The sequence below is a fragment of the Elephantulus edwardii genome, unplaced genomic scaffold, assembly GCF_000299155.1.
Source record: "Elephantulus edwardii isolate Elephantulus edwardi_28Jun2011 unplaced genomic scaffold, EleEdw1.0 scaffold00049, whole genome shotgun sequence".
Lineage (NCBI taxonomy): Eukaryota > Metazoa > Chordata > Mammalia > Macroscelidea > Macroscelididae > Elephantulus > Elephantulus edwardii.
In genome coordinates, this window is record NW_006399799.1 from 16250448 (window position 1) to 16263657 (window position 13210).

Genomic DNA, 13210 nt, shown 5'->3' on the forward strand with positions numbered 1-13210 from the left:
AGGGTGCTGGTCTCTAATTATAGCCACCAACCAACTTAGCGTGAATTTCAAAAGGCTAAGTCACTCCCCTTAAACACGAGACTAGTCATGTTGTCAGCACAGGTGACATGGCCACCTCTTCTCTCCTTCACAGACCAGAAAACTGAGCCCTGCAAGCAGATAGCAGCTCCCGATCATTCAGGGTGTGTGGTAGAGCCAGGGCTGGAGCCTCGAGCCCAGGTCGCCTCCTAGTGCCCCTCACAGCAACTGTCTCCATACTGCAATATCTAAATCTTCCCAGAGTTATGTGGTCGCAGATGACACACCATCGAGGAATGTGCTTTGGAATAGTATGTGACACAAGACAAGTAAGGGCATCTGGTCAAGGTGTTTCCAATCGACAAAAGGCTGGGGAGAAAAAGGACAGTGTGTTTCTGGGGCTGTAAATATTAATGGCAGCAAACCACCTTGTCTTCCTCCTATAGGGTGGCTGGTGAATTCGAACTGCTTGCTTTTGTTAGCAGCTGAACATGTAACCCATTACACCACCAGGGCTGAACATGTAACCCATTACACCACCAGGGCTCGTTGAAGGCATCGAGGAGGGCCATATTTACACAGAGATGAAAGAAAGGTTAGTAGTGTTCTGCCTTGCTAGAGTAAGGGAGAGGAATCTTTTTCTGGCTTTTAAAATGAGGAAGTTAAGAAATATGACATTAGGCAGGCCCTCAACTGGTCTGGCTGTGGGAGATCGGAGCCAAGGGAGGTACGCCAAAGAACCAACTGCCATATGCTACATGCACTGCCTGGTGCTGGGCTCTGAGGCTGGGCCAGGTGGAACACAAGATCCAGAGGAGAATCCCAGCTCTGAGGCCTTGGGATGGGCCTCAGTTTCTCCTCATAACCCAGAGGGATCCCTGGCTCCAACTTTCTCACAGACAGCACCTGGTCTTTTTATTTAATCAGATCTTTATTCTCCAGAAGCTGTCAGGAGGCAGTTTCAAAAGCCATGGTTTTCACATCAGAGACTGGGAAACGGGAGGAGGTTTCAGGCCTGCTGAGTGCATAAGCCCTGTGTCTTTCTTTCCACCAGTGCACCTGATCTTTCCTTAAATTATATTCTAGGTAACAAGAATGCTTTGGAGCAATGTGTATTATACGCTACTTTTTATGTACAACAAAAATTGGTCAGGGTGTCAAGGAGATATATATTTACACGTTTATTTAAAGAGAGCACTCTGGTGGCCTAGAGAACAGAGAGATGCACTATCAACCTAAAGGTGGGTAGTTCGAATGCACCAGTTGCTTCATGGGAGAAATATGGGCAATTTCCTCCAGTGTAATTTATAAACTCCAAAACCTGCTGGAGCTATAAGTGAGTTGAGACTCAACAGCAATGAGTTAATATTTTTTCAGAAGAATGTACATTGTGCTCTGAGGTCTGGGTAGAAGGGAGACTTCATTCTATACCCTTTTGCACTTCTTCCAGTTTTGAACCATGTAACTATTATCACCTATTCAAATGATTTTTATAAGCCCGTTGTATGAATGACGCCTGGACCTGGCAAAGCTGGTGGCTTATGAATGAAAGCCTTGCAGCAATGGCTCAGAGAGGTAAGTACTGTTACTTCAGGCCCTAATTTAATTCTTGCTATGATATTCTGGAGGTCTTTAGGCCTCTGAATTACTACGTTACTCTTGTGACCTTACTCAGTAGCTGCTTAACTGTACCTTTTGGCAGTGGGGTTGCCAAGGACAAACCTCTCTGCTAGACTTTGCCACTAGTATAGGTCAAGGTCAAATTCTGCTTTGAAAGAATGGCCTACTCACATCCTGGGTTAGACCACATCCACCCAGGCAAGTGGCTGCATTAGGATGCATTAAAACACTCAGTGACCCATGTGCAAGGCCCTGTGCTGAAGCTGGGGCCCCTGGTGAAACTAGACCCTGTCCTGACATCAAGGTCCAGTGAGGAGGCAGCGACAGAGAGAAACTGGCAGGGTCTGCCTTTCCACAGGCGGTACTGTAAGGCACCGGGGCAGCTCTGGAGAGAGAGCTCATTTTGACTGGGGCGAATCAAAGGTGGGTTTTCAAGAAGTGACATAGGAGGTGGGCCGTGAAGAACATGCAGGAAGCCTGCCAAGTGGGGAAGCAGTGTCAAGACCGCATTCCAGGTAAACAGGAACAGTATGTGCAGAGGAAAGAGGGGGTCAAAATAGTCAGATTAAGAAACAAAGTGTGTGTTGTGCCTTGATGCTGGATATTAGTGGGGTCCTTACGCCTCGCTAGGCATGTCACACATCCATGTTCCCTCCACCCCCTTCACTACACGTACCCACCAAACACAGCTTGATCGCTTCTAGCCTGGAATCAGGAGACGCTGGTCTAAATGCAGTGAGTGGCTTACTTTCTGCTTTGTTGTTGTTGTGTACTGTCGAGTCAACCAACCCATAGCTGTCCTTCCAACGGGTTTTCAGAGGCAGCTAATTACTCGGAAAGAGACTTTCCATCCTTCTTCCACAGAGCGGCTGGTGGCCTTGAATGCCTTCGGTATTACAGTGCAACTTCTTGGCCAGCAAAGCTCCCTACTTTCTGCTTTGGAGGTGGACTATATGGCATCCCTGTTGCAAGGCTCCCCTCACAGGAAATGGGGAGAAAAGTTCCTGTCCTAAAGGGCTGCTGTCAGGTTCTCTTGAGCGCTACCGTGGAGCCTGGCAGAATTTGCTCATCAAATATTTGTTGAGTCAAAGACTAATAAGCCATCCTTAATCAAGTCATTTTAGCATTGCCTGTAATTTGGTGATGAAGTCTATTCACCCAGCCTTCCATTATAGAGACTTTTTGGGAGTGTGGGAGCAATGTTGAGTCCAGAATTTAGAACCTCTAACAATTCATCAGGGAGCTCTGGTGGCCTGGTGGTAAGGAGCTGTGCTGCCAATTAGAAGACAGGTTCAAATCTACAAGTGAGAGAAGGATGGACAATCTCCTCCCATGCCGTTTACTGCCTCTGAAAAGCCGCTGAAGGGTTAGCAATGAGGTGACTCTGACTCAGCATCAGTGAGTTAGTGAGTGAGCTCTGGTGGTACAATCTGTAAGGAGTTTCACTGCTAATGCAAAAGTGGTAGCCTCTCTGCTGGTTCAAATCCACTTGTGGCTCTGAGGGAGAAAAATGTGCGATCTCCTTCTATGTGATTACTAGCCTTGGAAAACCTACTAGAGGGTAAGCTGTGAGTCAGTTCTGACTCTAAGGCAATGAGTTTTAACAACCTATCACATTGCCATCCCCTGGGAATGGGGTTTCCCTTCTAGAACATCCCATGACTTTGCTGCATCCTCTACAGTCTCCAGCTTCTGCTCAAAGTGGTTAAGATTATCTATCTTATCCTGTCACCCTACTTGGGTAACCTACTTGGTCCTCTCTGTGGCCAGAGTGTATAGCACAGAACAATCACAAGACAAAAAAAACTACCACTTCTCAATTTAGCTTTTGAGTAAAGCAGGATCTACGGGTATCTGTTTGCCAAAGCATTTTTCATTCACTCTAAGAGATTTTCAACTCAGCCATTTATCAAACCCTTGGCAAGTGCTGGAATGTCAGCTTAGAGGTAGAGCCAAGGTAACAGCACTCCCTTAACCTCAAGTCAGGCAGACCAGAGTTCAAATCCTGACTGAGTCATTTCAATTTGGCAAATTACCTGGGCTCAGCCTAGCACTAGCCTAGAAGAGGATTTGCCAGCTCCATTCCTCACCATCCCTATTCTGATTCGGGGAAAAGGGTGTATTTCAGAGGCCCACTGAGAGCTGTCCCTCTCCCTGAGAAAACCCTAGATAAAGTGTCAGATTTGGAGACTTTGCTTCTCACACAATGGGATCCAGAAAGGCCCAGTAGCCTTTTGACCTGCCTTGGTATGGCACCTGGGCCTGGGCTTGGTCTGCAGCAGGCCTTTGGTCAATATTGGCAGAAGGAAGGCATGCCATTCAGAGACGGCCTTTCTCTGTGGGAGGAAGGCCCAGGACTCAGCACAGTCCAGATGATCCTTCATTTCTTTCTTCTTCCAGTTTCCCACATGGCATGGGTTCCCACAGTGTCTAATGGGACATGGGCCTTTATAACTGCTTAGTCCATACTCTCAAGAGGCTAGGAGCAGGGAGTGAAATAGGGCTTTACTTGAACTAAGATTACTTTCTTTATTTAGGGTAAATTTCTTTTGTGTAAGAGTTCATTTGAACCAAGCTCTGGGAATTTTTAAAAAAAAAAAGCAAAAAGCTCAATAAATTTGCAATAGCTATAATGCCCTCATTTGATAGATGGGAGAGGCTAAGCTCAGAAAGCACAAGCCACAATACTTGGTAAACAAAAGCCAGGGGCTAGTTCTTTGGATTCCTAGCCTGGCTTTTTACCCCTGACCCCTCTTTCATCCCGTCAAGTCTTTTCAGAAAGAAGAGTGATGGGTTAAACATCTGAAGCCTGGCCTTTGGATGACCTCAGTGTTCCTCTCCTTGAGCACACGTCCTTCAGGACTTCTGTATGACTGGGGCTTCCCTATGGCCCTCAGCAGCCCAAAAGGCAAAAGGTACTATGAATCTTCAGATTGGATACAAGAAGAAGGCGCTGCCCTGTTTGACAGCATCAGTTAGGTTCTAGGCACCATGCCAAGGGCTGCTCACACAGCCTGGTTTAAGCCCCAGACACATCTTATGGAGCCTAGTAGTGTAAGGAATAAGAGCTTGGCTGTTACCTGAAAGGTTGATGGTTCGAACCTACCCAGGAGTACTGAGAAACAATGTGATCTGATGATCTGCTTTCATAAAGTTCACAGACAAGAAAACCCTTTGGGTTAGGTCTAATGTCACATGGGGTAACCACAAGTTAAAATCCACTCAACAGCACGCAACAGCAGGTCCGCTCTTGGGCAGAGATGGCGCCCACTTTACAGATGAGAAGATAGGAGGCTGAGGGAGGAAAAACCGGATCATCAGAGGACAGACACTAGGTTTCTGTGAAGCTTCAAGTTAGACAGGGGGGTATGACGCCAAGCTTCATGCCAGTCTGCTCATACCCTCCCCCTTGCTTCCGGGTAGTCATCTCCGAAGGAAACAAGGTTTCTACCTGGTGCTTCCTATACAGGGCAAATTGCGTTCCAGCAACTTTTGGTCTTGCCAAGTCTGAGCCGAGGCAGTCCAAGCTCAGGCACCTTTTGGCCACTTGTGTAGATTTTACTCTAAGCCAGAGGTTGGCAAACTGTTACCCTAGGGGCTAAATCCAGCTGTGACTTATGAATGAGTTTTACATTTTCAAGTAGTTAAAAAAATAAAAAGGCAGTCTTTTTTTTTTACTTGAAAATGAAATCAAATCCACATTCAATGACCATAAATAAAGGAGGGTTTTTTTGGGAACATGGACATAGTCATTCCTGTGTTTATATTTTGTTTATGGCTGCTTTTCTGCTACAAAGACAGAGCCAAATGTTAGTGGCAGAGAGGAACCATACAGGCCACAAAACAGACATTTACTATCTGGCGCTTTTACAGAAAAAGTTTGCCAACCAAGCTACCTGGGCTGCTGTGTGCAAAATAAACATATGAACTGCACAAATTTTCAAAGCCTTCCATGCAAAAACAAACCCATTTTCTTAAATACTGTAAAGGTGGGCAAATGTTAAGTGCAAGGTACTGGCTTCCTGGGCCAGAATCTGATTCCTGGCACCTCCAAGGAGGTGTGATGGGTGCCAATGGAAGGGCTTCAGGCCTTTTGTTCTTGGTTCGTACTCTACTCAAGAGCTATCAACAACAACAACAACAACATGGTGACAGGCATGGAGGGCTCCTGCATGGTGCAAATGTTGTGGTCTTGGCTAGTAATGGAAAGGGTGGTGGTTAAAATCTATCCAGCTGCACCAAAGAAAAATCCTGTCTACCTGCTTCAGTATGGATTACAGCCACAGAAATGTGATGAAGCAATTCTATTCTGTAACAAAAGGACTCACCATTAGACAGCACAAGATAACAACAACTATGACATACAAAAGTGTCTCCGGCACTCTCTGGAGACAAGTCTGCCCATCTTGCACTACTTGAAAAAGCCTCTTTTCCTTCAGCCTTAGTTCTTCATAAGAGACATTTTCTAAGAACAAGAAATTAAATTATTAAAGATAAGGGCCTTTGGTGGTACAAGGGCTACCATCTTGGCTGATAACCAGATTCTGTGGGAGAAAAGATGCTACAGTGGGCTCCTGGAAAGATTTAGCTTTGGAAGCTCTAGAGGGCAGTTCAGCTCTGTCCTATAGGGTAATTATAAGTTAGTATTTACTTAAACAGCCATGAGTTTGGGTTTTTTGGTTTGTTTTCTAGTTTAAATTAAGATAACACCTGAGTACACGTTCTTAATGCTGTTCTAATCATAGGGACTGTGCAGTGAACTAAACCAAACCCCTTCCTTCCTGAACTTGGTATTTTAGTTGGGCCCGGGGACAGGAAATAAATGCATATATGTGATATGAATAAAGTGATGGGATGGTGGTGTTATTTCATAATCATGAGGGACATGTCTGTTGGGAAGAATGCAACACATCTGCATGTATTTAATACAGAAAGAGCCCCAGGACAGATTGTTAAGGGGGAAAATAAAGCAAAGGGGGGAAAAAAAGAAATCAATAAATAGAATGTATGCTTTGTTAAAGGATGAGAAAGACAATAAACTTGGATGATGGCACTCGGCTTATGTTTGCAGAGAGGAACACTGGAAGAATTATCTTCGTGGGGTGGGGTGGGGGAACAGGCTAAGATAGGCCACACAGAACAATATAGAAAGTAAGATAAAATTACATATAAATTACGTCCTTAAATTCTCATGTACATGTGCACAGAAAGACCTGTAAGTGACACACACATAAAAGTCTTTTTACTTTTTTGTATGCTTCTCTATGGTTTTTTCTATTTATATACTTTTTAAAGAAATTAAAATTCTTTTTTAAAAAAAAACCACAACCTGTTCCAGAAAGGTAGGCATTATCCCCATTATAGCTAAGGAAACACATTCAATAGGAGGTAGTCAGGTCTTGAGTGGGCAAACACTGCCTTCATTCTGTCTAGGTTCAAGCCAGTTGAGTAACAGCACAATCCTAATGTTTATGCACCAACTCCCAGCCTCCTGCCTGCCCTGGCTGGATGGCAGGGCCTGGGGCTCCAGCTCCACCTCTCCTTAGGAGGGAGTTAACAATCGGAGGTTTGTTTTGGTGGCCAGGGCTGGGCCCCTCCGGGCCCTGGACACAACCTCTCAACCTCTCCCTCTTAACCTCTTGTAGCTAATGAGTCCACCCAGAAACCTTCCCAGCCTCTGCCATCCCAGGCCACCGGTGCGCAGGAAGGGGGAGCGAGATGGGGGAGGGGTGAGCCTGCGGGCCGCAGGCCAGTGCAGCACACTTTCCCCTTTGTTCCCAGCCTTCCCAGTGCTGCCAACCTGGGGTGAGGGGAGTGGTGGCAAATGGGGGTTGGATGCCTGTACCCTTGGTGCTGGAGAACTCTGGGGCCAGACACCCCGTGACCAGGAGGGACCAGGCAAAAGCTGAGCTCTCGGTAGTCACAAGCTGATTATGGGGGATTTGGGACAGACCCAGCTCTGGGGCAAGTCGGGTCTGTCCCAAGACGGCTCAGCACTGGACAAGGATCATCTGGGAGCCCTCTCCACTGGCTGCACATCCAAATGACCCATGCAAGGGTCTTTCCCCTTGAAATAGTCACCAGCCCGACTGAAGACAGCGGGCCTGCCTCATCTCATTTGATTAGCCAGTGGGTAGCAAACCCTCCATTTTACAGCAAAGGAACTAAGGTTCTGAGAGAAGACACTTCCCCAAGGTCAGTTTTGTGGAAACACCAGTGTATTATGTTTCCATTTACTGACGAGTTTTCAGTAGTCAGGCCACGTCTAATCCAACTCTCTTCATTCAATTGTACCCAGTAAATGCTGGGAAAATCCTAGGAACTCCTGCTTATTTGGATGGCTGGCGGATATTTCTGGAACAGGACATTGGTTTGCACGGATAAGAAAAATAGTTGTTTTGGATTTTTTTTTTATACGCTTGTTAGGTGCTACAAGATGGAACTGGCTCACTGCTGAGCCTTCAGTGGGTTTTCTAAATCACTCTAGATGGGAGAAGATTACCCATCTTTCTCTTGTAAAGCAGCTGGTAGATTTGATGAACGTGCCTTTGAGCTAGCAATGTAACTCTTTACCAGTAGGCCACCAGACTCTAGAAGACCTCAAATCTTTTCCAACAGGCTTATCTTGGTCAAGCTGCTTCTTTTCTCTGGAATCAGTTTCCCAATCTGACACAGAGAGGGCTAGGAGGAGGCTAAAAGGTTTCTTCCCTTAATCTCTGAAATGTGGGCCACATGTTTTGAGATGGGAGGCTCAGTGTGCAATGTGGGGAAAGCCACTTTTTATTGTGAGGATCCTGGAAGTGACCATGAAAGGTTACTCAAATTTCAGATCTGCTGTTTATTGGGTTACTATATGAGATGAAGTAAACTCAACACAGCACTTAACAACCACCCAAGTTTCAGGCAGGTGGGGGTGGGGGTGGGGCAGTGGGGGGAAGAGCAGAGCAAGGCAGGGCTGGACACTCTCTCGATGTGGATCTTCATGAACCACCTTTTTAACAAAAAGAAAAAGAGAAAAACTAGATCAGGAGCTTTCCTGGGCTTACCTGATTAAGTGAGGCTCAGACCCCAGGCCAAGGGAACTTGCTACCCAAACACACTGCTAGAAATGCCAGGCTTCCAGCTAGAGTTTGTAGCACAAAACATATAGATTACTTCAGGCCTGGGGAAGCACAGTGCATCACAGGAGTCCAAGCAAGGAGGGAGCCTCTACAGGGCTAGGCAAGAATTCCTGGATGGCACTACTGGTTAAGCACTTGGTTACCAAATGAAAGTCTGGCAGTTTGAATCTCCCCGGAGGTGCCTCAGAAAGAAAGGTCTGGTAAAAAATCAGAGATAGTGAAAAACACAGCTCTGCACTGACAAACTTGGAATCACTGAGTCAGATTCAATTTGAGGGCAATGGGTTTGTTTGCTATTGTTGTTTTATGGAGGTGTTGTTATGTGTTGAACCAACTCACAGCTGACCCTGCAGAAGGTTTCCACAAGCAGTATACGGCATGTGAAGAGACTGCCCATTTTTCTCTCACGGAGCAGTTGGGGGATCTGAACCTACTGCTTTTGGGTTGGCAGCACAACTCCTTAATCACTAGATGACCAGAACTCTATTTTGTGGATGGCATTAGGCATCTACCTTTTTTCCCCCTGCAGTTTTATAGCTACCCTAGTGGTGCTCTGGTAGCCTAGTGGTATAGAGGTGCACTGCCAATCCAAACACATAGGAGAAAGTGGGCAATCAATGCCCATGCGATTTACTGCCTCTGAAAACCCACTGGAGGGCTAGTCATGAGTCAGTTCCAACTCAAAGGCAAATAACAAAAACACCTTAATAATGAAAATGGTATTCTGCAGATGAGGCAACTGAAATATGCTGGGATTGAAAACCACTGCAACTGCACTTCAAATAACTGCGCTCTTTGGATTTCTCAGGTTCTCTCCTTTTTCTGGAAGCAGAAATATCACAGAGACCAGCGGTACAAGAGGTGAAGCAGCCACAGGTTTCTCACAAAAGGCACCCTGAGACTTTCGGAGCAAGGCCCTTGCCTGTTGCCCAGGAGGAAACTTGGCGGGGGGGGGAGGGGGGGGGGCCTTGGCTGAGAGAGGAAGACTGGACTTGCCTCCTTCCTACTTCCTACTAGTTAAGATCATTCCCCACAGTGGCCAGAGGCACATGGTGGAATACAGGGAAGTCAGCTGAGTGAATTCCCAGTTGGTAGGAGATGAAGAGAGAGAAGAAAGAATCGTTTCAGAGTTAGGTATACTTGTTTTTAAGATTTTGGACAAGTTATATACTTCTCCAGGGTTCAATTTAACACCCCTTCCCCATAAAATGACTGTGCTTGTTGATTAAATCAAATCTCCAAAACTAAACCAAAGAGGCTGTAAATATTTATAGAAGCAGCTTATCACATCTTTGTCCCAGAACTGCTGGTGGGCTCAAGCAGAGCTTTATCTCAGAATATAAACAAATCTACAGAGAATTTGGCAAAAAGTAAACTACCTTTTATCTGTATTTGTTTTTTTTAAAATTTCTGTTTTGTAAAGAAGGAATTCTGGTGATGCAGTGAGCCAGAAGGCTGGTGGTTTGAACTCACCAGCTATTTTGAGGGATGAAGATGAGGTAGCCTGCTTTCGTAATGATTTACAGCTCATAGAAAGCCCATGTGGCAGTTCTCCTCTGTCCTGCAGGGACATTCTTTAGTTGGAATCAACGATGACAGTGAGTTTGGTTTACTTTGTATTGACACAAATCTATTAATAGTATATTGTATAAATTTATAATTCATTCATAAATTTCTAAACACAACTCAACCGTGGGGGGAGAAAGATGCTCTAAACTCTCTCTATAGAGAAATAGGCACCCCTTTTCTATAGCACCTAGTACCAGTTGGTACAAAGTAGTGAGGCTAGGCAAGCTCTCCTCATTCAGCTTGAAACTCAAGAAAGGCTGGAGCGAAATGAAAAGGGACAATGAAAGGTCTTTTTTCCAGGGGTCTGAATTGAAGAACATTGACTTAAGCACTCAATAATAAACACTCAGGCCCTGCATCACAGGCTGAAGAGACCGACCTTATTTTTCCGTGGTGCAACTGGTTAATTTACCAGTTTGCAGGTTTGAGCCCACTCAGAGACAACTTTGTGAAGAACAAAAAGGTCACTGAAATTCCCATCAAACACAGTTCTACTCTAACACATGAGGTCGCCACAATCAATCCCTAAGGTAGGGGGAGATCCTGGAAGAATTTCGCTTTAAGGTGAAGATGTTATTCTCATTTTATGGGCAGAGAAACTGAGATCCAGTCAACATAAGTAGCCTAACATACCCAAGACGCAACAAGTGGTAGAGTTCAGGGTCACGAAGCCCTTGCCGCTAGCTAAAAATGACTCTCCCTTCTTAGTTTTGTTTAATCCAGAAGGAATAGCTCACTGAAACTTTCTTTAAGATTACCATAACTTCCTCAGGGTCTCACTCACCCAAGCCTGAGGTCAGATCTGAGTGTCTGAAGGAACACACATGAATGGCCCGAGGAAGAAAGCACGAAATTTCCGTGTGAGGTGGGAGGGGTTACAAGCCCGTTTCACCGATTTTAAAAAGAAATGCAGGCATCTAGTGAGCTCTGGTGACCTAATCCTCAGTGAGTGGCGCTGCTTAAGCAAGGGCTGTGCATCTCTGGGGGTTCGAATCCACCAACTGCTAGGCCGGAGAAAGATGGACAACAGCCTTGTAAATAGAATGCAATTGACAACCTCGGAAGCCCGCTGAAGGGTCACCTATGAATTAATCTGTTCTGAATCTACAGCAAGGTTTTTGAGTTTTGATCTATATCTGGGTAGTTTGTCTCCAGGAGTTCTCATCCTCCTTCCCCAGGCCCATGCCATAGGTTTCTCTCTGGGGTCCGCCAGCCTGGAGACTTCCCAGCTTCTGACATTCTGGCGCTCCCGGCGGTGGTCCCCTGGGGTATTCCACTGCTGGGCCCTCTCTGCTGCCGAAAAGGGAATGGGCCCTCTCGAACTAGATTTTCCCAGCATTTGGTAAAAGTTTTGAGCCTTCATAAGTTGGAAAAAGAGGTCTTAAAGGCCAGATTCTCGTCTCGACTCTGGACCTAGACATCTCTGAGTATGAGCCCTGCACTAACGAAGGCACCCTCTCGCTTCTGCGTCTCAGGTTGGAGACAGGGTAGTAAAATGCCGCGTAAAATGCCAAACACAAGGCCGCAAATATAGTGTGGCGCACGGGAAGGGTAAACAGAGGTTCCGGGCGGGTCGAGAGTGGATGCGGGTCGAGATGCGCTGGTCTGGGGAAAGGCCGGGGGCTCGGCCCGCTCGGCCAATGGGTGCTGTGTACGGGTCCCCTCCCCCGCACCGGGAGGAGCCGGCTCTGCCTCAGCCGGGAAGGCCGTGCGCGACGTGACGAGCTCTGGCCCTCGGTCCCCGGCCCCCATCCGACCGCGTGCATGGCGCGGCACCCCCGGAAGGAAGCCAGCACCCAGGTCGGGCGCCAATTTCACACGCGATACACTGCTGCCAATGGATGCCGAGACGATCGGACCCCCGACCCTCAGCCCCCGCCCACCCAACGCAGGAGCAGAGTTCTGGCGAGGCTCTAGGAGGCGCGCCGCCCGCCCTGGCGCACAACGCGGCCAGGCCCCGGGGAGGCCCGGCGGCCGAGGGGTCCGCGCCTTTGTTCTGGCCAGGGAGGACTCGCGGCCGCTCGGAGCCGCGCGATTCACTCACTTTGCTGCTGGGCTCCATGGCCGCTGTGCGCTCGTGGCTCTGGCTGGCTGAGTGCGCGGGCGGGCGGGAGGCGATCCGACTCGGGTGGCTGGCGGGAGAGCGGCGTGCGCAGGTCCCCGCCCTGGTTCCGAGACTCGACTTTTGTCGCCTGGTTTCTCCCTCCCTTCTACTCTAACCCTAGGGACCTGAGGCCCGATCTCTGCACACACTCCTGTTAGCACGCGGGTAGCATTTATAGGACCCTAGGAACCTGTGAGCGGCTATTGGCTGAAGCCTCCAGGGGGTGTGTCGGAGGTGTGTAGATAGGCCTTGGGGCGGGGTCTGGGCCGGGCACGTCCGGGGCGGGGTTCTGCGAGGAGGGGGCCAGAGTAGGGGCAGGGGGCGCTCGGGCTCAAAGAGACAGAGTTCCTGGCTACAGCCTCACTCTAACTGCCGGGCTCCTGCACGCTGAGTCGGGGGAGGGCGCTAGCTGTGTGACTTTGGAAAAATGTGCACACCTCTCTGAACCTCAGCGTCCTCTTCTAGCTAAATGATGGTGTTGATAGCCGGCTGTAAGACAAGCTTGGGACGAAATAGCGTAGCTTCTCAGAGCGAAGACTAGAGCGTTCTTACTTCACCACTGGATAATGTTCCTGGATAAAAGTAGTTGTTGGATGCGGCAGGGTATTTAGATTCATAGCTATTTTATGAGGCAGAATATAACTGCCCCATAGTTTTGTTTTTTTTTGTTTTTTTTTGGCTTTAATTTTTAAGTGAGCAAATTGCCAGGTCTTTCTCCTATGCATGGGTTAGGAATGGTTAGCAGTCAAGTGTTTAGTAGGTGTTTTGTGTTTGGTTT

General features: G+C 47.4%; 1 protein-coding gene across 2 annotated transcripts in view; it reads right to left on the reverse strand.

Moving 5' to 3' along the window:
• Positions 1-12440, reverse strand: part of SLC2A1 (solute carrier family 2 (facilitated glucose transporter), member 1) — a 31827-nt gene extending 19387 nt beyond the window's left edge. The window contains exon 1 of one of the 2 annotated variants that reach the window (XM_006886536.1): positions 12373-12440. In XM_006886536.1, the coding sequence (XP_006886598.1) occupies positions 12373-12390 (18 nt within the window). In that variant the 5' untranslated portion in view covers positions 12391-12440. Of the gene's footprint in view, positions 1-2568; positions 2578-12372 lie in introns of those variants that run through there. The other variant, XM_006886537.1, reaches the window with a different exon arrangement.
• Positions 12441-13210: the final 770 nt, after the last annotated feature.